Source organism: Cervus canadensis, chromosome 17 (assembly GCF_019320065.1).
Source record: "Cervus canadensis isolate Bull #8, Minnesota chromosome 17, ASM1932006v1, whole genome shotgun sequence".
In the NCBI taxonomy this organism is placed as follows: Eukaryota; Metazoa; Chordata; class Mammalia; order Artiodactyla; family Cervidae; genus Cervus; species Cervus canadensis.
In genome coordinates, this window is record NC_057402.1 from 25,854,675 (window position 1) to 25,878,515 (window position 23,841).

Sequence of the window (23,841 nt, forward strand, 5' to 3'; positions counted from 1 at the left end):
ACCATTTGACTTCCAGAACACACTGCTTCTGAGGCCCTAATTGAAAAAAGAGGTCAATGCTAGCCCAAATATCTCTCTACCCCCCGCGGTGGAATAATTGATGTGCAGCAGCCTCTACAGATGTGGAGTCACTAAGGTGATGGATGGATATAAGTATATTATTCACACGTACATCTGCTAATATACAGGTCCCAGTGCAAACACCAAGACCTAAGAATATTATGTGGATTTAGGACAATCCCTGAAGGACTCCAGTTCCATTAAAAATTTGTTTGGCAGCCTGGGGCAGATCTATTCCAACTCCCACATGCTTCATGCATTTGAGAGGGGGAACCAAACTGCTTCAGAAATAAATTTAATAAATTTTGTAATGTCAAGTCATTAACATCCTGTCTAGTCATATAGTCTTCATCTTTTGAAATGGTAACGTTAACCTGTGGAATTTTTTTTAACCTTTCTAATATCTGACTTAACATTTTTATTTTCCTTGTGTTTTCTGCCAAAAGGGATGAATTACATCCTGAAAGCAGAAGAAAAATATCCTACTTTTTCTCTCTATAGGCATTTTTCTTGTCACAACTATACCAGACAATACCCGGAAAGTCTACCCAGGGTCCATTTTGATTTGGAAATTGTGCAGGAAATTCCCGCAGACATTCATGGTTTATAATCTTAGTTACAATTCGCTGCTGTAATGATTGTAACTCTGCTTCTACAAATGTTCATTTATTCATCTGGCAGATTTGTTTAGTACTCATTAAGCATGTGTAGGACAGGGTGTCAGAGGAGACACCAAAAAGACACAAGCCATCTCTCAAGTCAGAGGCGAATCATTCAGGCAGGGAAGCTAGGGAGAAATTCAACCTCTCTAGGGACACCTGAGCAACTCACACCTGTTCTCAGGTCTCCGAAGGGTGTGCATGACTGTCCTGAAATGAACAAAGCAGCTTCACAAACAACAGGCTTATGTGATCTTCACAACGCCTTCAGGAGACATGACAGGCATTTTTCTGGCTAAAGATCTATTTCAGGCCTGAAACTTTTCTCTTAATATCATTTATGCCAGGTGAATTGTTTCAAGATTCCAAAATTCCATGTGACACAGTAGGTAAGTAAGATCTGCACACTGGTCTACATAGGGAGACAGATGGTGGGTGACAGCACCCTGGCTTAAATGAGTTAGGTCACCCACTGGCTCTTCTCCATACAGAGATCTTCAGTCCATGCAGAAACCCTCATAGTACAAGGCAGTCTGCAAACTTTCTTTCAACGTTTAGCATACCACCACCCTAAACAACAAGTGCTCAATAAATCCAGTTATTCTCTGTCATTCTATTTTAAAATAGTCATCACATCTGAAAGAAAAAGAATAAAGTAATAAATCAGGAAAATGTGTAAGTGACAGCAATTTTCAAAATGATGGGAACCAGAGTCCTTAAACTGAGTCAGGCAAAAAGTACATCCCCAGGTACTTTGAACAATTCAAAGGGAAGACAAGACTATTTGTCTCCCAGATGCACAGAATTAGTTATATGAGCAAAAGGATGTGGTCCAGGACTCTCACACGAGCCTCCTGTCCCCACGCATCAACCTCAAAATGCCTGCGTGTTATAAATCCCCGACAGATCTTTCTTCTACAAGCTACCAAAGGAAGAAACTCAAGGCTGTAAGTTGAGTACCTCAAATCCCTCAAAGAGAAGTGATGCTACTAAACTCTCAGCTACTCACCTTAAACCTTAAACTGAAAGGAATCAAGGGGGACAAGCATATAGAACTTCAAAGCTTCTACAAGGCCACCAGCCCTGCTCCGTGAGGCTGAGTGGGTGGCAGCCAAACTCACACAGCTCAGGCTTTTGAAGTCTGTCAACGGTCTCTTATTAACTGAAGAGGACAGGCATGTGGTAGCTGCCGGTCTTGTGAAGCTCAACTTTTTTGGGCCAGAGCTGCCTATCATCTCAGCAGAGGAGGGTAGGCAGGGAGAGGCAGGCACCAGGAAGTGAGAAATGGAAAGCCTGTCATTCCTTAACTTCAAACAATGAAAAGTGGAACATAGGTGGACATGGAAGGGAAAGCTAAAGAAAAACAGTTGAATGTATTTTGGGAAATTTTCTGGCATGACTAAAAGCCCTGTGAGAAGTATGATGTTTTTCTTATGATACAAATAAAAAATATGATTTAATTTAAAATGATATAACATAAAGACCTAAATATAAATGGTAAGTGCATGAAAACATCTGTATTGAGGTTTTGTTAGCTGGTCACATTATTAGTTTGATTCAATCTGCTTTTGTAAGTGCTTAGGGTAATGACACAATAAGGATTAAGGGAAAGTTTTCAGACCATTCTGCACCAATACAAAAGTACTATCTGCAGGCTTTTGGTGTGTCTGTGCCCCCTTGAGGAAGACGCTTCAAATTGCAGGGACCACTTCTAAAATGAACAAGGTTCTGGAAAGTGAGCTTTAAAAACTACCCCCTACAAACGCAAATTCAAAGCTACACACACACAAACAGGGCCCTATTGACTTTTTAGGAACTGGAGCAAAAGCTTTTCCGAAAACATGGTAGACTCTCATTACGCGGGACCCTGAACGGCTGCTGCTGTTGCTGTCTGTCTGTAGCAGCAACTCAGGTAGACAGCAGCTCTGCCGCAGACAGACGAGGGGACAGGGAGGAAGCGCTCGGCTGGCCTCACAACAACGTGAATGCGCACTGCGGTATCATCCGAAGCATCAACAAAGGGGCAGCAGAAACAGCCGTAATTACGGGAGTGGTTAAGAGAAGTGTAGCGAATCCACACAAATACTAAGGAGCAGCTAAAATGTGCAGGAGATTTTCGTGTTCTGACAGAAGGATGTCTGAGATATATTGAGATACAAAAACAATCAGTGAACAGTATGCACAATGAGAGAAAAATCTTTAAAATGTCTGCACTTTTATGTAAAAAGGTCCAGAAAGATATAGAATAAACTGTTTGTGTTGGTTATCCAGAAAGTGTAAGGCTTTCTACTTTTAAGTTCATGGTCTTTACACAGGTTAAATTTTTCCAGTGAGTATAACTTAATGTTTTCCTGTAACTTGAGTTCCATAATTACAACAGCTGGATGAAAGACAGTTTCCTCCGCCTTAAGCAAATGCCCCCAGTAATTGCTGAGTTCTAGTAATGTCCCCTCTTTTTCCATGTGAATACTTCTGGTAATGTTCACATTCCCTGATTTCACAAACCCCTAGAATAGCCCTGGAGCTTCAGTCCCACCCCATACACAGAGAAGCTTTCAGCCAGTTTCCAGACCCTTCAATACACTGAAGTCTTGGTCAGATTTCTGTCTGCCGTGGGGCAGCAGACCTTCCTGTGCTAATCCCAAGGGCATTGGTAGCATCAGGGGAGACTACAGAAGACAAACCAGATGCTGGTAATAAGACTTCTGACCAGACAACAGCATCAAAAAGTGAAGAGATATTTTTCTGCTGACATCTCTTTCTAATTCACCCCCTTTCTAATCTATCCCCTCTATTCTTATCCATCGCCTGCCTAACCCTGTCCACTTCCTCTCCATTCCTCTCATCGCTCAGACCTTGTTTAGTCCTCTCACTCAACAACAGCCTCCCTAATCTTAGGCTTGTTCCATCCATGACTAAGGAAGCAAAGTCTCTAGCACATACTGGCCTTTTCAGTACTGGAAACCAAACACGCTTTTGCCAGGGTTAGAGAGCTTTTACATACTTATCAGCCTGGCCTTCAGTCCTGCCTAACTGTGGATTCCTCAAACGGCTGAGATATCCATGTTCTTTTAGAACAGAACCCCCAAAATAGTTTCTTTTAAAAACATTTTCTTTCATGTCAAAAACAAGGGACTCATTTCCTTAATATACACAAAGCTCTCATAAATTCCAAAGCAAAAGGCCAATGACCCAGCAGAAAAGTACATTAAGAATATGAGCATACAGTTCTCAGAAAAGAAATACAAACGACTTCTAAAAATAAAAAGCAGTACTCAACACCACCTAAATACAAGAAATAAAAACTAAAACACAATGAGATGACATTTATCAAAGGAACAAAGATCAACCTATCTGATAACATGGTCTAATAGTAAAGATGTGCAGAAATAGGCTTTCTCATGCATGCTGAGTATAAACTGGCACTATCTCTGTCAAGGACAATTTGACAATACATGAAAAATTTAAATATGTATAACCTTTGACCCAGAAGTTTCACATGAAAGGTATTTATTTTAAAGATAAGCCAATACTATGCAAGATAATGAGTATCCAAGGATACTCACTGAAGTGCTGTTTATAATAGAAAAAGACTGCAAACAACTTACGCTTTCATCAATAAGCGATGGCGTATTCATAAATGGAACACCGTGCACTGATTCAAAAGGATGCAGTAGATATATATTTACTGATTTTGAATTATGGCTAATATAAATTAAAAGGACAAAGTTAATTATACATATGCATTTGTTTTCAAATACCAGGAATAACTCTGAAAGAATACAAAGATCTCCGACATAAATCACAGCAAGATCCTCTATGACCCACCTCCCAGAATATTGGAAATAAAAGCAAAACTAAACAAATGGGACCTAATGAAACTTAAAAGCTTTTGCACTACAAAGGAAACTATAAGCAAGGTGAAAAGACAGCCCTCAGATTGGGAGAAAATAATAGCAAATGAAGAAACAGACAAAGGATTAATCTCAAAAATATACAAGCAACTCCTGCAGCTCAATTCCAGAAAAATAAATGACCCAATCAAAAAATGGGCCAAAGAACTAAACAGACATTTCTCCAAAGAAGACATACAGATGGCTAACAAACACATGAAAAGGTGCTCAACATCACTCATTATTAGAGAAATGCAAATCAAAACCACAATGAGGTACCATTACACGCCAGTCAGGATGGCTGCTATCCAAAAGTCTACAAGCAATAAATGCTGGAGAGGGTGTGGAGAAAAGGGAACCCTCTTACACTGTTGGTGGGAATGCAAACTAGTACAGCCACTATGGAGAACAGTGTGGAGATTCCTTAAAAAACTGGAAATAGAACTGCCATATGACCCAGCAATCCCACTCCTGGGCATACACACCGAGGAAACCAGATCTGAAAGAGACACGTGCACCCCAATGTTCATCGCAGCACTGTTTATAATAGCCAGGACATGGAAGCAACCTAGATGCCCATCAGCAGATGAATGGATAAGGAAGCTGTGGTACATATACACCATGGAATATTACTCAGCCATTAAAAAGAATTCATTTGAACCAGTCCTAATGAGATGGATGAAGCTGGAGCCCATTATACAGAGTGAAGTAAGCCAGAAAGATAAAGAACATTACAGCATACTAACACATATATATGGAATTTAGAAAGGTGATAACGATAACCCTATATGCAAAACAGAAAAAGAGACACAGAAATACAGAACAGACTTTTGAACTTTGTGGGAGAATGTGAGGGTGGGATATTTCAAAAGAACAGCATGTATACTATCTGTGGTGAAACAGATCACCAGCCCAGGTGGGATGCATGAGACAAGTGCTCCGGCCTGGTGCACTGGGAAGACCCAGAGGAATCGGGTGGAGAGGGAGGTGGGAGGGGGGATCGGGATTGGGAATACATGTAAATCCATGGCTGATTCATATCAATGTATGACAAAACCCACTGGAAAAAATAAATAAATAAATAAATAAAACAAACAAAAAAAACAAAAAAAAAAAAAAAAAAAGAATACAAAGAAACAAGGTCACCTCAGGAAGAGAACTGGTAGAAGTGGTGGCTGAGGGGCGCAGGAGTGGACATAGGTGGAAGGCATGCCTTTTTACTTCCTTCCTTTATTTACCTTTAGAATTCTGTGTTCTATCCATGTATTAGTTACTCAAAAAAAAAAAAAAACAAAAACCCACATTTAAAAAAATCTGATACCAGGGTGCCAGTACCAGCACATCCGTCAAACGCTACATGTGTGTGAGTCAGTCACTCAGTCATGGTACGGCTTTTTGCGACCCCATGGACTGTAGCCCGTCAGGCTTCTCTGTCCACAGAACTCTCCAGGCAAGAATACTGGAGTGGGCAGCTTTCCCTCCTCCGGGGAATCTTTCTGACCCAGGGATCAAACCCAGGTCTCCTGCATTGCAGGCAGATTCTTTACCACCTGAGTTACCAGGGAAGACCCTCAAATGCTATACTCAAATTCACTTTCCATTATGTCCATTGTTATTCTCTCATTTAATCCATCAACTTATCCAGCTAATTCATGGCAAGCAGAGACTTTCCCCATGGAATTTACAGTTGATTCTTGTCACTCTCCTGCTTTAAAATAAAATCAAACCTTCTATGAATCCCCATTGCCCATAGAAAAAAGTTCAATCCACTCAAAGGACATTTAATCTCTTTTACCACCCAGCCCTAACCTGCAAGACACAACCTAGCCTCAGTCACATCAAATAGCTCACCCTACCTCCCTTCAGTTCAGTTCAGTTCAGTCACTCAGTCGTGTCCGACTCTTTGTGACCCCATGAATCACAGCACACCAGGCCTCCCTGTCCATCACCAACTCCCGGAGCTTACTCAAACTCATGTCCATCGAGTCAGCGATGCCATCCAACCATCTCATCCTCCGTCGTCCCCTTCTCCTCCTGCCCTCAATCCCTCCCAGCATCAGGGTCTTTTCCAATGAGTCAACTCTTCGCATGAGATGGCCAAAGTACTGGAGTTTCACCTTCAACATCAGTCCTTCCAATGAACACCCAGGACTGATCTCCTTCAGGATGGACTGGTTGGATCTCCAGTCTCCTTGCAGTCCAAGGGACTCTCAAGAATCTTCTCCAACACCATAGTCCAAAAGCATCAATTTTTTGGCACTCAGCTTTCTTCACAGTCCAGCTCTCACATCCATACATGACCACTGCTTGCCCATAAAATTTCCCCCCATCTCCTCACCTCCCCTCTTTATCCAAGAAATTATATATGGCCTGTGAGGACTACATCAAATTACATCTCTGAGCCTTCCCTACTCTGAGGAAGAGCAATAAAACTCCACAGTATGCTCTGAACAGTACTTGGCTTATCTCACAAGAAGTTTACTGCTCAAAATTATATTACATTCATCATTTATGGGTCTATAGATGACTACATTTAATCTATGGTCATCTCCCTTAGATTACAAATCCCTGGAAGAAAGATGTGAAACTCATTCATCATGTATTCCTAACATGTAAATAACTGCCTGGCACTCATAGGTACTTAATACATATGGACTCATCATCATCATCCCCCCACCATGTTTTCTCATTTATCAATATGAATTAAGAATGTTGTTTTTCCAAGGCTTTTTCTATGTGATCGGTTAATGTTTGCCCAAGCTGACACAGCACTGCCTGTGCAAATTTATCTCCCAAGTTTAAACCAGGCCTTTGGGCTTGGCTCTTTTTCCTAATTACTGTACAGATGTCTGGTGTCAGTTTGACTTTGCCTTCTCCTACTGGATACTCTGGCTACAGGTTGAAAAAAACAAAAACCAATTTCTGCTTTGTTTTCCTGCAATTGATTGCATATGATGTGGTGCCATTTGGTGAGTTAGGCATGGATAAACACTATTTAGGAAATGAAAGTTGTCTTTTCAGCAAATGGACATGGACTGTAATCTCTGAGGAAAAAATTACTGTCCTGCTCTCCTGCTTTGCTTCTCAGTAGTCTAACTGAAGATAATAAAAATCCTTTCGAAGGGAAAAACTATTTATGATGCTTCTACTTAAACGTAGGGTGACTTTTGCTTCTTTAGACAATAAAAATGGTGGTGAGGGAAATGACCTAAGTGTCTGCCATCAGGTGAATGGATAAACAAATTGTATTATATCTACACAAAGGAATACTATTCAGCAATAAAAACGAACAATTGAAACATACAAAATCAAAGTAAGTACGCTGGGTGAAAGAAACCAGACCAAAAAAGGAAAAAAAGAGAGAGAGAGAACATATAGCTTGATTGCACTTATGCAAAATTCTGGAAAGTACAAACTAAAGGCTCATGACTACTTAGGGATGAAGAAAAGTCTGCGAGGGCAGGGAGGGAGCAATTACAAAGGGGCAGGAGGAAGCTTTTGGAGGTGATAGATATGTTGCCTGTCTTGATTGTAGTGACAGTTTCATGGGTGTATACATTTGTCAATTTGTCAAAACTTGTAAAAATGTTTGAATATATGCAATTTAGGATGTCAAAATTATACCTCAATGAAGCTGTTTAAAAAAGTGGACAGAGGTGAAGAAGGAAATCCATTCAAGAACACATGTATACAGTGCCACTGTAAAAGTAGTTTTTAAAGAGGGTCATCCAATGTGCTCAATATTTGCAAAATACCTTTCCAGACAGACATTTTCCTGAAAATGTCATTTTCTAAAAAGACATGAATTGTATTTTTGAAGGAACAGCCAGGTTGCAAGCAGATGATTAATTATCATGGAAAATCATTGATGTATCATTGCAATTTCACAGTTTTTCTTATAGTTAGAATAAAGCTCCTTCATATCTCTCATAAAGGTATTGTGAAGCTTTAATTGATTTGTGTTGGTAAAAACCCTTGGTTACTGTCATGGAAAATAATTAAGTATCAAAATATAAATGTACAACTTTTGTTATTGTTTATTTGCTTTCCTTTATAATAAACGTTGCAGGGTGCCAACAATTCTATCACATTATTAAATCAGGGAAGACATGGGACCCAGAGGCTTTCACATCCGTTGGTTTAACATTAAATTATAGACTCTATAGAGATGTTCATCATGTAGCTAACTCCACATACTAGATACTCTTGAAAATACCTCTTGCCCACTCACTAGGAAGCAGCAAAGACTTATACAGGGTGAACTAAGAAATATAAATCTCTAGATTTAGTTGTATACTTTCTTTATGGAAAGGTAGATTTTTTTTCACCTACTTTTGAGAAGAATAACAATATTAACTCAGCACTATAGTAAAAAAATATACAATAAAAAATATAAATGATAATATTGCTCAGGAGCTATGTAGATAGACATTGTGCCCAGAAAGACAGAGTAACACAGAGTTTGCATGAAAGATGTTTAAATGACAGGCTGTATCTAGATTAACAAACACAGCATGCAGTAAAACAGTGACTCAATAACTGTCTTTTAGCATCACTCAATGGCAATCCATACACACTAGGTCTTCAGTAACTGTTAAAACAAAATTACTCCTAATTTCAGTTCCTAAGATTGTGATTTAACAACAGGAACAAATCTGAGATTATAGTCCCTCACTATTTGCAAAGGTGATGATGATGTTCCTATGTTATCTCTGGCAACTAATACAGACATGGTAGTGGAAAAAAATCTTTCAAAAAAGTGTTGATCATCGGGAAACAAGGTTATTCTTTAAGAGATAGATAGATATTTTAAGAAGGACTGTTTGCTGTAGAATCCATAGCAAAGAGAATAATAGTTTCTATATTTTAGGCGGGAATGTCGTTATGAAGCCGGTACTGGATACCTGCAAGTTATTATGGTCTTAAAGAGCTCTGCAATTTACAAGACCAGAATCCAGTGGACGGAGGCCACATGTGGCAATTTAAAATCAAATGTAAGTTCATTAGAATTAACAATTGATTTCCTCAGGTACTCTGGCCACATTTCAAGTGCTCAGTAGATAGGTGTGGTTAGTGGCTCTCACAATGGACGTGCAATATAAAATATTCCATCATCACAGAAAGTTCTAGTGGATGGTGTTGGGCTAGAATGAGACAGAGGCCAACACAGGGGTGCTAAGTGAATAATTCTGCAATATGGATTTGAGAAGAGGAGTACATACTGCTTAAAAAGAGGTCAGGTCATTCAGCTCCCAAAGAGAGGAGAGACCTTGGTTCATATTTTCCTTGCCTGGCTTTCAATAAATAACCTAGAGTTAAAGTGCCCCTTGTGTCCTCATGCCCTCTGGGACCTCAAAAACGAAATCTGTGTTTTCCATAAAATATTAAATCAAGAGAAATTAAGACAGCACATTTAATGTGAAATAAAGTTCATATACTCCTGTTTAAACACAGATTAGAATTTCTGTCAGAACAATGCCAGTGAAAAGTTGACATCCTAATTAATACAATTTACATTATAAAGCAGTGAATATCTTTATCTTGCTATTATGAAATGCCCTCTTTAAAAAAAAAAAAGCAAGGCTCTACTCAACAGGGATTTGAATACTAAGGGTAGTATTTAAAAACCCATGTACAAGAGAGGTAGTTAGGGTCAGTGGCATTTTTACACATCATCAACCCAGGTCTCTAAAAATGGAAACAATATACTCAGCCTCTACCACACAGTTTTGTGAGTTTTTAAAAAAAATCATTCACAGGATATTTACATGTAGCAATAGGATTCTGAGGCTGTTCTTCCTGCTTTTCTTGCAATGATATAAAACACACTGCAAAACACAAACACTAAAGAACTAAAACACCCCTGCTCTCTCTCCCCTCTTCTTCCCTTCTCTCTCCTTTCTCTCTCTCCTCCATGCACTTAGTATCACAGGGAGCGGTTCCGGAACCCCGTGAACTCACATACATGCAGGACTCCCACACAATGTGTATTCAATCCAAATTCTGAGTGTGTGAGAGGGGCAGAGAATCAGCCCCACAGCTGGGTACCCAAGAATTCGTGTTCATTGCCTTTGTCAATTTTATGCTATCGGTGAAAGGAATAAAGATGAGATCCTGAAAGCTTGAATTTTCATTTCCTCTGACAACGTGCTTTTTCTTCATGCTTTATCACACTCCGCTACTTGGTTTCCACCCCTTCATAATTGATATCGGCCATTTGAAGCATTCAGTAAAAACCTCATGAGGTTCATCAAATGTCCCCCAGTCTATAATTCTTGCTTCTAACATATTCAGAAGCATATTCATCCAAGTGTTTTCTACCTTCTCTCCATGGCTTTCCTTGTGCACAGGGACAAGAGTAATGACAGTTGTATTAATTATATGCTGAAAAACCCACATAGCAGCAAAAATGATGGAGATCATCATTTTAAATATTTTATTAAAATAACCCAGTGTAGAACAGATAAAGTAGACCCTCTTGATAATGAGAGGTTCATTAATTTTACAAGAATTCTAGAAAGCTTAGAATGGTCATCAAAATGACCTTTCATTTATTTTTTTAAGAAGAAGAAAAACTTCAGTCATCACTTTAGAGAGCAAGGGTCTAGTAAAATTTTCTAAGATATTTTTTAAAATAATTACTTACCTTTCTGGGAAAAGTTTTGAAAAAATAGCTTGAAATACAGAGGATTTAGATTTCATAGTATTACTTGAAATGCCTGTAAATTTTCAGCTTCTGTAATTTACCCCATTAAAATTTGGTTTATTAGCATATAATGACTTCTGATAAGTAAAATAGACATTCTCCATAAACAAACAAGGACCACACTAAAATTCTTCCCTAACTAACATTAAGAGCAGCACAGTCTGGCTTACCAAGTGTGTCTCCAGGTACAGTTTTAGGCCATCCGTCTCTGCTTTAGGAGGTGTCCAATTTTCAGTGGTTTCCATGGCTTCATTTAACCATTGAATGAATTCATCCAGTTTGTTTACAAACCCCTTGTGACAGAAAAGTGCGGGGGGCCGGGGGGGTGGGGAGAACAAGAAAAGCATGTTAATAGGTTATTTTTTAAGCCAATCTTAAAAATTCCATACCTTATCGATGGTAAAACTGATACCACTGCAGTCCCATTCTATGTCCACACTGTACAACAAAATTCCCACCGTTCCTGCCACTGAAATCTATTAAAATGGAAAGAAACTGTTCATGATACCACTAGTGTTTTTTCCCTAGGAAAGATTTTGCTTTTTTTTTTTTTTTGAGGAATTTAGATTGGACTGCAGTGTGTCATTGCAAAGGTGACCCTCAAATCATCAAAACATTTCTGGGTGTCTGACAAGAGCCCCCTCACCAAAAAATCAGGTCAAGTCTGCTAGGAACCTGGCTTTGGGGGATAAAGTAAAGATGGTGTTCTTTACTTAGAAGCCCAAGGAGTTGAGGTGCCTTAACTGAAGGAGAAATTTATTTTTAAATCACATAAGTGTTTAAAGGGACTTGGATGATTTTTACTGACAGCTCAAATGTCTGTGATTGAGTCTGGGTTCTAAAAAACTAAAAAAGGTACAGGACCAAGGAACAAATGTAAAGGCCTAACTTTGGGTGTGTCCTGGACATTAAAAAAAAAAAAAAAAAATTCTTAGCTAAGAAGCACAATTCACAATAATCTTGCAAATTTTCAAACAGTGGTTACAAAAATTTATTGGCCGTTTAAAAGAACACATCTGTGGAAACGGAAAATATTTTGAAAAAATGAAAGCCCAGCTCTGAATCTAAAGGGAAGGAAATGGGGCTGGCCACCGCCTTGCCATGGCTGGGTAAACAGCACCACCTGGAGGTCAAAAGGAGGAATGACAGGCTTCTGTATTTGAACTCACTGAGATGGCTTGGGATGCTAGTTCTCTATTGAACTTAACCTGTTCTTCAGAGTTACCTTTTGATTACCTTTGATTAATATTTTAATACTTAACTTGCTTTAATAGTTAACTCACAATAAAAATCTAAGCACTCCTCCTTACCAGGGGGAATTTTAGCTTTCCACCTTCCCTCCTACTTATGTGTAGCCATAAGAATATAAACAGAAACTATGAAGGCAAGTGATACTAAAGTCCATCTGATTTCTGAGACTTTTGTCACCTGCTATTTCTCCACCTCTCTCAGCCTGTTTCTGTGTGGTGTGTCAACCAGTGTTCTGTGAAGTGGACAGTTTTATTCTCGTATCATGAGAGGATATTCTTAGAGAAACCAAATAGGCTCCACTCTATACACTGAGCTATGCAACATGCAAGAGAATTCACATTTGGATACAGAAAAACGAATATTTGATGTTCATCTTCAGAAGCTCTGCTATAGTCTTCGTGGTGTGAATGAAGGAAAATTAGGCTGATATAAGGAACAACATGAGAAAATGAGGGGAAAATGCCAAATTTTACTTATTTTGTAATATAAATCAAATCCTAGTAAAATAGATACTGGTCTTTCATTCATTCTTTTTAAACTTTCATGTATTTATTTCTGTCTGTGCTGGGTCTTCACTGCTGCTGCATAGGCTTTCTCTAGCTGTGGCCAGAAGGGGCTACTCTCTGGTTGTGGGGCATGAACTTCTCATTGCAGTAGCTTCTCTTGTTACAGAGTGCAGGTTCAGTAGCTGCGAAGCACAGGCTTAGCTGCTCCACGGCATGTGGCATCTTCCTGGACTAGGGATTGAACATGTGTCCCCTACACTGGCAGGAGGCTTCTTAGTCACTGGATCACCAGGGAAGTCCCTTATTCATTCTTTTAACAAATATTTATTAAGCAGCTGCTTTGTGTGAAGCACACTGCTGGACATTACTGGGAACAAAAAGATAAATATCAGTGAAGCAAACATATCAGCAGAACATAAAGCATGTCTAAGCACTGGCTTACTGAATTCTGGTAATTTCAATCAGTAGGAAAAGTTAAACCATCAATAGAGTTGAGACATGTACCTGAACTTTTTTGTGAAACTTATTCTGCCTGTATCAGAATTCTGTCTGTACCTAAGTTTGTTTCTGTTCTTAGTATTTTACCTGCCTGTTTCTATAATACTCTGAGTTTACGCATATTTACCTGGAGAGTCAAAGACGACTATAAAAATCAGATTTTCTTCATAACACAATTCAATGCTGCACTACACAAAAAGCACATTTTACACGTTTGCCTCGCTGCTACAGACTGAATTACAAGCCTTTGAAAGGCCACACTTTAGTTTTCCTCATTCATACTCCTGTATCTCATCTATTCCATCACTCTTGTCATTTTCTACCAACAGTTTCCTGATTGTTCCTTTTTGCCCCTTCTTCCATTATTTTTCTCTGCCTCCCTGCCAAGCACGCCAGGGGCACACTGAGGGTGACCCAGTCCACAGGCACCAGTCCTCCTGGGCCCCCCCCTTAACTGTCTCCTTATGGGTGTGTTCCTGGCTATACTCATGTTTGACACATGTTCTAAGAGTCTGATAACTGGAGCCAAGCCAGGATTCCACCTGCAGCAGAAACCTTGGTCACTCAGCTTGGGAGGAAATGGAACAGCCGTTAGCCTGTTGTCACCAGTAACAGCGCAATTCCCACTTTCAGATCATCTGCTGGAGGAATCAAACCATCTACATTTTGAAAGTTCCTTAATGAGATGCTTTTAAAGAATCTTACTTTGAAACTTTCTAAAGCATGAGTCTTTTTAAAGGCTAAGAAGCACAGTGAAAGTATATAAAAATGTACACTTACAAGTTTGTATAAAATAATTTGCTAAAGCCCTCAGTTGGTTAACATACATTTGAAGATTATGTTTGCAAGGAAAATATAAGGTGGAGTCTTGCAAACAGCTACACTCATGACAGGTTAAAAATACCCATTATTAATCCTCCTATACTGCTGGTGGGTAAACTATGGAGAGCAGTGTCGAGGTTACCTTTAAAAACTAAAAAGAGAACTACCATATGATCCAGCAATCCCACTTCCAGGCATATATCCATGAAAAAAGAAAACTCTAATTTGAAAAGATGCATGCACCCCAATGTTCATAGCAGCTCTGTTTATAATAGCCAAGACGTGGAAGCAACCTAAGTATCCATTGACAGATGAATGGATAAAGAAGAAGTAGTGTATGTATATATATAATGGAATATTACTCAGCCACAAAAAGTATGGCATATTGCCATTTACAGCAACATGGATAAACCTAGAGATGATCATAGTAAGTGAGGTAAAGCAGACAAAGAAATAGTATATAATATCACTTACACATGAAATCTGAAAAATCACACAAATGAGTCTATTTACAAAACAGAAACAGATTCACAGACATAGGAACCTAATTTATGGTCACCAAAGAGGAAAGTGGGGAGGGATAAAGTGGGGAAAGGAGGGAGAAATTAGGAGTACAGGATTAACAAATGCATGCTACCACATATAAGACAGATAAACAATAAGGATTTTCTGTATAGCACAAGAAACTATATTCAACATCCTATAACATCATATAATGAAAAATATTCTGGAAAAAATATATATCTGAATGACTTTGTTGTAAACCTAGAACTAACACAATATGGTAAATCAACTATATTCCGATTTTTTAAAGAGTACGCACTATTTCTTTTATTTTCCTATCTATTTCTCTTCTGTGGCAAATCTAGTCTGGTTAACTAGGAACTGTGGGGGTGATTCCTGTTGCCCTTTGACAAAACTGCTGTGTGCAGCTAGGACAGAAACAGAGTTTCCCTTGCATCAGACATGGGCCAGGAAACAGCAACACAGTAGAAAACGAGGCATGGTCCCCTTGCCTTGTGTTGCTAAAAGTCTAGGGGTAGTTTTTTTAATAGAATTACATGCTTTTTAGAATAAACTGAAGTTGAAAACTATTTCGGTAAAAGGGGAAAGGGGTATAAAATAGGAAGCAGACACTTGTGTTGTCAACACAAATCTGTGAAGTGGTGCTGATTATGGCCATTTTACAGATGAGGAAACTGAGGGTCAAAGAAGGTGGGTGCCTAGCCTAGAGGCAGAGCTGGAATCTGAATCCACATCCCATTCCAGAGTCTGTTCCGCTCACAGTACCACAGCGCCCTCTAGAAACAGTGCTCCAAGAGACATATTACCAGACCCAGATGAAGGAGAAGAAACATTTGTTCTGACTCTCACCTTCTTAGCACTGAGATTAAAACTCTCAAAAAAGTCCCTCCCCCTCACATTCAGTATTTTCTATTAATTTTTCTGAAAGGGGATCTCTGATGAGAACAGGGACTTTTAAAAAAATCTTTTTTTTCTTAGCAAGCAAAACTCACCATACATTTTATTTTTAATTTATAGAAAATTTAAACCAAAATTTTATTTCTAATTTATAGAAAATTTAAACCAAACTTTTAAGGCAGCACATGCTTAAGCAAGCCCATCCTATCAGTGCCTCAATTACAGATGAGTTTGACTCAGTTCAATCACAGAGGAGACAGCTCTTAGTCCTTAGGAGGTAGTTTAGCCAGTGAGCTGAACTGCTAATGTCCTCTTGGTGTTTATTGTTTGGATATGTGTGAACATGTGTGTGTTCATCCCGAGAACGATGCACATTTCTTGGTGGACACAGAAATCAAGTGTGTTTTCTGACCTAGCCCAGATCAAGTTAACTGCCTTCAGAGAGGGACATGCTGAAGAGCATCAGAAAGTGAAATATTTTCATTGTATTTTTGAAACTAGCAAAGGCCAGCCTCTGCTGTTAAAACGTTTTAAAGCATTCAAAAGTATTTACCCCTTTCTAAGTATTCCAAGATTAAAGGATTCCATGAACGACCTTATCTGAACAATACTAGCTGAAACAATAAGTAATCCTCACATAGCACTCACTAAGCCTGGCTCGCTACAGTCCATTGGGTTGCGAAGGGTCAGACACAGCTTGGCTTCTGAACAACAACAAACATGCCAGGACCATTTAAAAGCAATATACAATAGATCATCAAGCCAGACTTTAAAACATATTTTCTCTTGAAATCTTCACATAAACCCCTAATGGATGTCCCCATTCCTATCTTATCAATGCAGAAACTGAATTTCAGAGGCACCAAGTAGGGTCATAAAGACCCTGTGAGGTGGGTACTACTGTGACCCCCATTTTGCAAATGAGAAGACTGAGGCCCTGAGAAGTTAAGGAGACATGCCCAACGCCATGTGGCTAGAAGGTGGTGGGCTCAACACCTGAATCCAGAGAGCCCAGCTGGCACCATGTGAAATCATGAAAGGCCAGCTGATCTAACAATTTGCCTAAGTCCCTGGCAGAAATTAGAACTTGAAAAACATTTAAATGAGGATTAATCATGATGACAGGAGAAGGTATATATATTAAAATGCGGGGGAGGGGGACCATGCTTATCATGAACCAGTGCAGATAATATTAAGAGAACAGCTATTACAAGCAGACAAAACTGAACTTGATTCCAGGCGCCATCCGTCTCATACTAACAGTATAAACTAAACGAGCCACTTGGTGCCTCTGAAATTCAGTTTCTTCATTGGTAAGATAGGAATGGGGATATCCATTGGGGGTTTATGTGAAGATTTCAAGAGAAATATATATTTTAAAGTCTGGCTTGATCAACAATTTTTAAAAACCATTTCTAATGAACAGGTTCCAATTTGATCTTTTATGTCATTCACTCACAACATTTTGGTTATTCACTAAGCATACAGCATTTTGCTGGGTGTCACAGGGAAGATGGAGAGAAAAGTCCCCCCACAGTCATAACACGAGAGGTGGCACCAACTGCTCTGGGCTTGCAGAGGGGGTCGTAACTTGTCTCAGGTCATCACATGAGGGGATGTGGCGGCGGCAGCATCTGAATCTGCAGGTGAGCAAAGATTTCCCTACTTCTTATCCCACCTGCAGGTGCTGAAAAGGGGTCATGCTTCTCACTTTAAGGATAATCTGGCTTCATTTTCCAAACCAGGACAAATGCTTTGGAGCCAGTCTTTACATTAATAATGAGTACCAATGAGTAATTGCAATCCGCTTCCCCTACCCAAAAGGAAGCTTTATTTAGGTTCTGGCAACTGGTAAAATTAGAACTCCACTTATAAGCAAAATTATGCATTGAGATTTAATATGTGTATCGACCAACATACGGGACTTCCCTGGTAGCTCAAGCTGGTAAAGAATCCTCCTACAATGCAGAAGGGACGATCCCCTGGAGAAAGGAGAGGCTACCCAGTATTCTTGGGCTTCCCTGGGGCTCAGACTATAAAGAATCTTCCCACGATGCGGGAGACCTGGGTTTGATCTCTGGTTGGGAAGATCCCCTGGAGGAGGGTATGGCTACCCACTCCAGTATTCTTGCCTGGAGAGTCCTCATGGACAGAGAAGCCTGGAGGGCTGCAGTCCATGGAGTCGCAAAGAGTCGGACACAACTGAGTGACGAAGCACAGCACCAAGATCTTGGCTTCCCAGGTGGCGCTCGTGGTAAAGAACCCGCCTGCCAATGCAGGAGACATGAGAGATGCAGGTCTGACCCCTGGATCAGGAAGATCCCCTGGAGGAGGGCATGGCAACCCACCTCAGCATTCTTGCCTGGAGAATCCCATGGACAGAAGAGTCTGACAGGCTACAGTCCACAGGGTCACAAAGAGTCGGACACAACTGAAGCAACTTAGCACGCACGCAACCAACATATATATTTAACCTTCCATTTTTGCTTATATACCTAACTCTTATATGAAATGACTAATTTAGCTTTTTACACAATAGCTTTCAAATGCAATTCACCTTTCCCAACCACATGTCTGTGTATGCGACGTCCTACCAAGACACTGAGGCTCAAGATCAAATGAAAGGGAATTAAAAGTGATACTTTGAACTCTACCAACTTACACATTTACCCACATTCCTACCTATCAAATCCAACACAGTACAAGTAATTGACAGAAGGGAGGATATGGTATGCGCTTTTAGAAGAAAGATTGAAGAGAAAATGAAATGCTTTAAGGCAGTTTTAACTCTGTTGCCATAAGAAAACTCAAATACTGAAATGTTTTATGAAATATTTAGCTTCTCTTCTAAAGGTTGAATGAAATGTCTTTAGAATTTGAAAATATTCCTAATATAACTATCCCAGAATAAAGGCTGTCAGTTGGAAAGAGAATAAAAAGGGCAAAGAATGGTATTATTTTAAACTGGCCGGGCGAGATGTCTTATTCTGAACTCAGTATCATGTGAGTATAATAAACTGAGCTGAATCTCTAATTCCTTCAAATACTAATGACAGTGATTTCAACGGGGAAGAAAAGAGTCCAGAAAGATCTCTGACTCTCATAATGGGAAAGGCTTTCCTTCAACATCCAAAGGCTTTGACTTCAGTTACTCCCTGCTGTTTAGTTGCTAAGAATGTCTGACTCTGCGACCCCACGGGCTGCAGCCCACCAGGCTCCTCTGTCCACGGGATATTCCAAGCAAGAATACTGGAGTGGGTCAGTTACTCCTTACTTATTTACAAAAAGAAATAGTCAACAATGTTAAGGGCAAAACAAATTTGGAATGCATATCATCAAAGTCTAATAAAAATGGGAATGAGTAAAAGAAATAGGAATAAACTGGAACTCATAATAAGTTAATATTAACTGAGTACCTATTATGTGCCAGGCACTTATGTATTATACTTGCAACTACTCTATGCTCTAAGGGTCCCACACTCTCCATTTTACAGAGAACACTGACGCACAGATAAGCTCAAATGCCTACAACTGTCAGAAGGGAAGCTGGGGACCCTCCCACAGAGCTGTGCTCACTGACTCTGTGTGACACATTGTCTCCAGCACCCCCAATGTTCCAGAGGCACTGGATCAGCAGATCAGGTCATCTTTATCTGCCTCTGAATCCCAAACAAGGACCTAAGATGCTCTTACTTTAGAATTTAGGATTATGATTGTTTAATGGTTCACTTGTAGGCTTTTTATATCCAGTGTTATAAATAACAGTACTTAACATTTGGGTGCTGACTATCTACCAACTATTCTTCTGATAACTTGTGTAGTCACTTAATCTTCACAAATGTCTCTATTTTACAGATGAAGAGGCTGAAGCATAGAGGAGTTATGTAATTTATTCAAGGTCATAAAGCCATTAAATAGCTATTAAGTAGTTTTGTTCCAGGGCCCAAGCTCTAAACCACTAAGCCACAGTCTTTGTAAGCAGACTTACCCTCATGGGGTTCACAGAGAGAAAAATAAAGGACAGAAATATTCACTGTTGTCCATTCTTACTTCTCAAGCCTCTGTGAGAACCACAGTCCGTGCCACAAGACTTCAACGTTCCCATCACCACCGCCTGTGTTTTAGATAATTCTCCATTCTCTACACTATTTTCTGTCCTCTGTTCCTTTTTCTTTAAGAAAGGGCTAATCTCTTATTGACATTAGATGAACATTTACTATTAAGTAGAATCTTACAAAGATTACTTGGAAATATATAACAAAAATATAGGCATTATATAGACATGTTATATAGACAAAAGCTCCCATATAAACTTTCTATAGAAAATATATAAACATTATACAGAAAAGGGACAATATTTTATTGAGATTAGATGAATATTTTACTTTGCAAGTATTTTTGTTAATTTTTATTGTAGTATAGCTGCCTTAGTTATACCAAAGTTATGGTATAACTAAAGCTATGACTTTAGAATGACCAACCTAGACAACATATTAAAAAGTAGAGACATTACTTTGTCAACAAAGGTCCGTCTAGTCGAGGCTATGGTTTTTCCAGTGGTCATGTATGGATGTGAGAGTTGGACCATAAAGAAAGCTGAGTGCAGAAGAGTTGGTGCCTTTGAACTGTGGTTTTGAAGAAGACTCTTGAGAGTCCCTTGGACTGCAAGGAGATCCAACCAGTCCATCCTAAAGGAAATCAGTTCTGGGTGTTCACTGGAAGGACTGATGTTGAAGCTGAAACTCCAATATTTTGGCCACCTGATGTGAAGAGTTGACTCATTTGAAAAGACCCTGATGTTGGGAAAGATCAAAGGTAGGAGGAGAAGGGGATAAGAGAGGATGAGATGGTTGTATGGCATCACCGACTTGATGAACATGGGTTTGGGTGGACTCCGGGAGTTGGTGATGGACAGGGAGGCCTGGTGTGCTGCGGTTCATGGGGTCACAAATTATCGGACACGACTGAGCGACTGAACTGAACTGAACTGAACTGATAGCTGCTTTTCAATGTTGATGACTATTTCTCTTTTGCCTTTTCCTTCTCTTTCCTCTACTCCTTGCCCCTTCCCTCTCGTTCTTCATTTTTCTCTCCCTTTTTCACTCTTCTCTTCATTCCTCTCCTCCTCCTTCTTCCTTGTCATTCCTGCTCTTTTCTTCTACAGCTCAAAGTCTCCCCCAACCATGTTGTGGCTAATCAATCACTTTTAATAAACATTTCCCCATATGTACATACAATTTTAAAGAAAAGGGCAGTTTCCTTGACACTGAAGTACAGAGCTGAAATGATATAATCCTATGTTTAGATGTAAATACTTTCCTGAATAGTAAAACCTCCTTGCAAATCTAATAACTGGAACAAGAATGCATAAAGCTAGATGGGAGTGCTTTTAGATGTTAAAATTTTTCAAAAGATTATCTATGATTGTTTAAATAGCCTAAATTTTCTCTAAAGAACATATAGTTCTTTAGTAATAACAAAGTTATTGCTTTAGAAAAAAATGGAATTTAGTGTAGAGAGTTTATCACACTGGATGAGCAATAAAACAGCCAACTTTCTACCAGAGACCTTCAGAGTAGCGAGTCAGTAAAGGGTAACAATGCAGCCACTGTAACATCAGTGGAGCCAAGAAGATAGAAAATAGCATTATCTAAATACATCTGCTTGCAAAGGACAAGAGTTCCCATGCACATTAGAAGCACAGACCCAGTGTTCAAAAGTCCCTCAGATCCCAGGTAGTTCAATGCCTTACAGATAAGGAAACTGAAGCTCAAAAAGGTCAACTACTTGACTGGTAACAGACCAGTAGGCAGCTGAGGCAGAAGAACTCAGGTGTTGTGTCTTCAGTACAGAGCTCTATTATTGCCCATTTTTAAGTTTTCATGAATGTCTTTTGGGGGGAGGAATTCTAGAATTAAAACAAAGACAGAATTAGAGTTTTAAAGAATAATGTAAATCCATGGCTGATTCATGTCAATGTATGGCAAAAACCACTACAATATTGTAAAGTAATTAGCCTCCAACTAATAAAAATAAATGGAAAAAAAATAATTAAAAAAAAAAGAATAATGTAAAATTCCAGAGCTCTGTTGGCTTAGCTAATTCGGTATGCTATCTAGATCGGGTGGCATTAGGCCAGAGGAAAAACAATAGAGGGCACCGAGAGGAACCCAGAACACTCTTGGCAGATCAAATCCAATAGAGAACAACTCATTGTGAGAAATCTAAGTGGCTGAGCATGGCTAATGTTCTGGAGGCAAACAGGGAAACTGAGAGGTAAGGTTGAAGAATCTAGGCCAAGAGCCGGGCATATACACCGCGCTCTCAAGTTGGGACTTGATCCTAGGAACAATGATGGTGTCAATGCAGTTCTGCAAGCAGAAGAGAGAGAATCTGATCAGCGTCTTAGAAGACTCGCTCTGACTGCAGTGTGGAGAGCGGACTGGCAGGTGTTAGGCTGAGATCAGAAAAGCCAGTTGAAAGGCTACTACCCTAATTCCTGTGAGGGCTAGACTGAGGCAGAAGCAGTGGGCATGGAGGGAACATGCAAGATTGCAGAGAGACATTAACACGGACAGGAACAGTTGAATGTGATGGAGAAAAAATTTGGGAAATCTATTAGAATCTGATATTACTTCTAGATTTCAATTTTGGTTGGAGGCACTATTCTCTGAAAGAAGCAGTAAGATATTCAGATGGAAGAAGTCATTTGCAGGCATATGATACACATGGTCTTAGACAGCATGTGAGGGGTAAGGAACAAGATCTAGGTTAAAGAGAGCAACATACAGGTGGTACTGGAGACCACGGGCAGGATGAGAAGCTGGGAACAGTGTGGAGAGGCAGATCTACTGGGCGTCTTCTACACACTGAGGCCCCACAGTGCAATGCTCTCAATTTTATCCACCCCAGCCCCTCATTCTGTGTCTGTCTCAGTGGTTCTTGACACTGGCTGTATCCCCAAATCAACTGTAAAATACACCAGATCCAGAGAAGGGAAATCTTCCTCAAAGTCCATTAAGGCTACAAAGATAAAGAGCCAACAGCTGAGAAGCACTCGGAACATACTCATGTTGATCTTGGCGGGAGAAAAAGTACTCACTGCCCTTTTGTGACAAGCCAGCAAAATCTGGTATTAACCAGAAAACAGGATGTGCTAATAGGAAGCACCAGACTACCTCACCTGCCTCCTGAGAAATCTATATGCAGGTCAAGAAGCAACAGTTAGAACTGGACATTGAACAAAAGACTGGCTCCTAATTGGGAGAAGAGTAAGTCAAGGCTGTACATTGTCATCCTGCTTATTTAACTTACATGCAGAGTGCATCATGAGAAACGCTGGGCTGGATGAAGCACAAGGTGGAATTAAGATTGCCTGGAGAAATGTCAATAACCTTAGATATGCAGATGACACCACACTTATGGCAGAAATCGAAAAAGAACTAAAGAGCCTCTTGATGAAATTGAAAGAGGAGACTGAAAAAGTTGGCTTAAAACTCAACATTCAGAAAGCTAAGATCATGGCATCTGGTCCCATCACTTCATGGCAAATAGATGGGGAAACAGTGGAAATAGTGACAGACTTTATTTTGGGGAGCTCCAAACTCACTGCAGATGGTGACTGCAGTCATGAAATTAAAAGACGCTTGCTCCTTGGAAGAAAAATTATGGCCAATCTAGAGAGCATATTAAAAAGTAGAGACATTACTTTGCCAACAGAAGCCCATCTAGTCAAAGCTATGGTTTTTCCAGTAGTCATGTATGGATATGAGAGTTGGACTATAAAGAAAGCTGAGTGCCGAAAAAGTCACGCTTTTGAACTGTGGTGTTGGAAGAGACTCTTGAGAGTCCCTTGGACTGCAAGGAGATCCAACCAGTCCATCCTAAAGTAATTCAGTCCTGAATATTCACTTGAAGGACTGATGCTGAAGCTGAAACTCCAAAACTTTGGCCACCTGATGCGAAGAACTGACTCATTTGAAAAGACTTTGATGCTAGGCAAGATTGAAGGCGGGAGGAGAAGG

General features: G+C 39.7%; 1 protein-coding gene across 3 annotated transcripts in view; it reads right to left on the reverse strand.

The window, feature by feature from the left end:
• Positions 1-23,841, reverse strand: part of AKAP6 (A-kinase anchoring protein 6) — a 486,105-nt gene that overhangs the window by 241,513 nt on the left and 220,751 nt on the right. For all 3 annotated transcript variants that reach the window (XM_043489943.1, XM_043489944.1, XM_043489945.1), the window contains exon 5: positions 11,489-11,611. In XM_043489943.1, the coding sequence (XP_043345878.1) occupies positions 11,489-11,611 (123 nt within the window). The remainder of the gene's footprint in view (positions 1-11,488; positions 11,612-23,841) is intronic.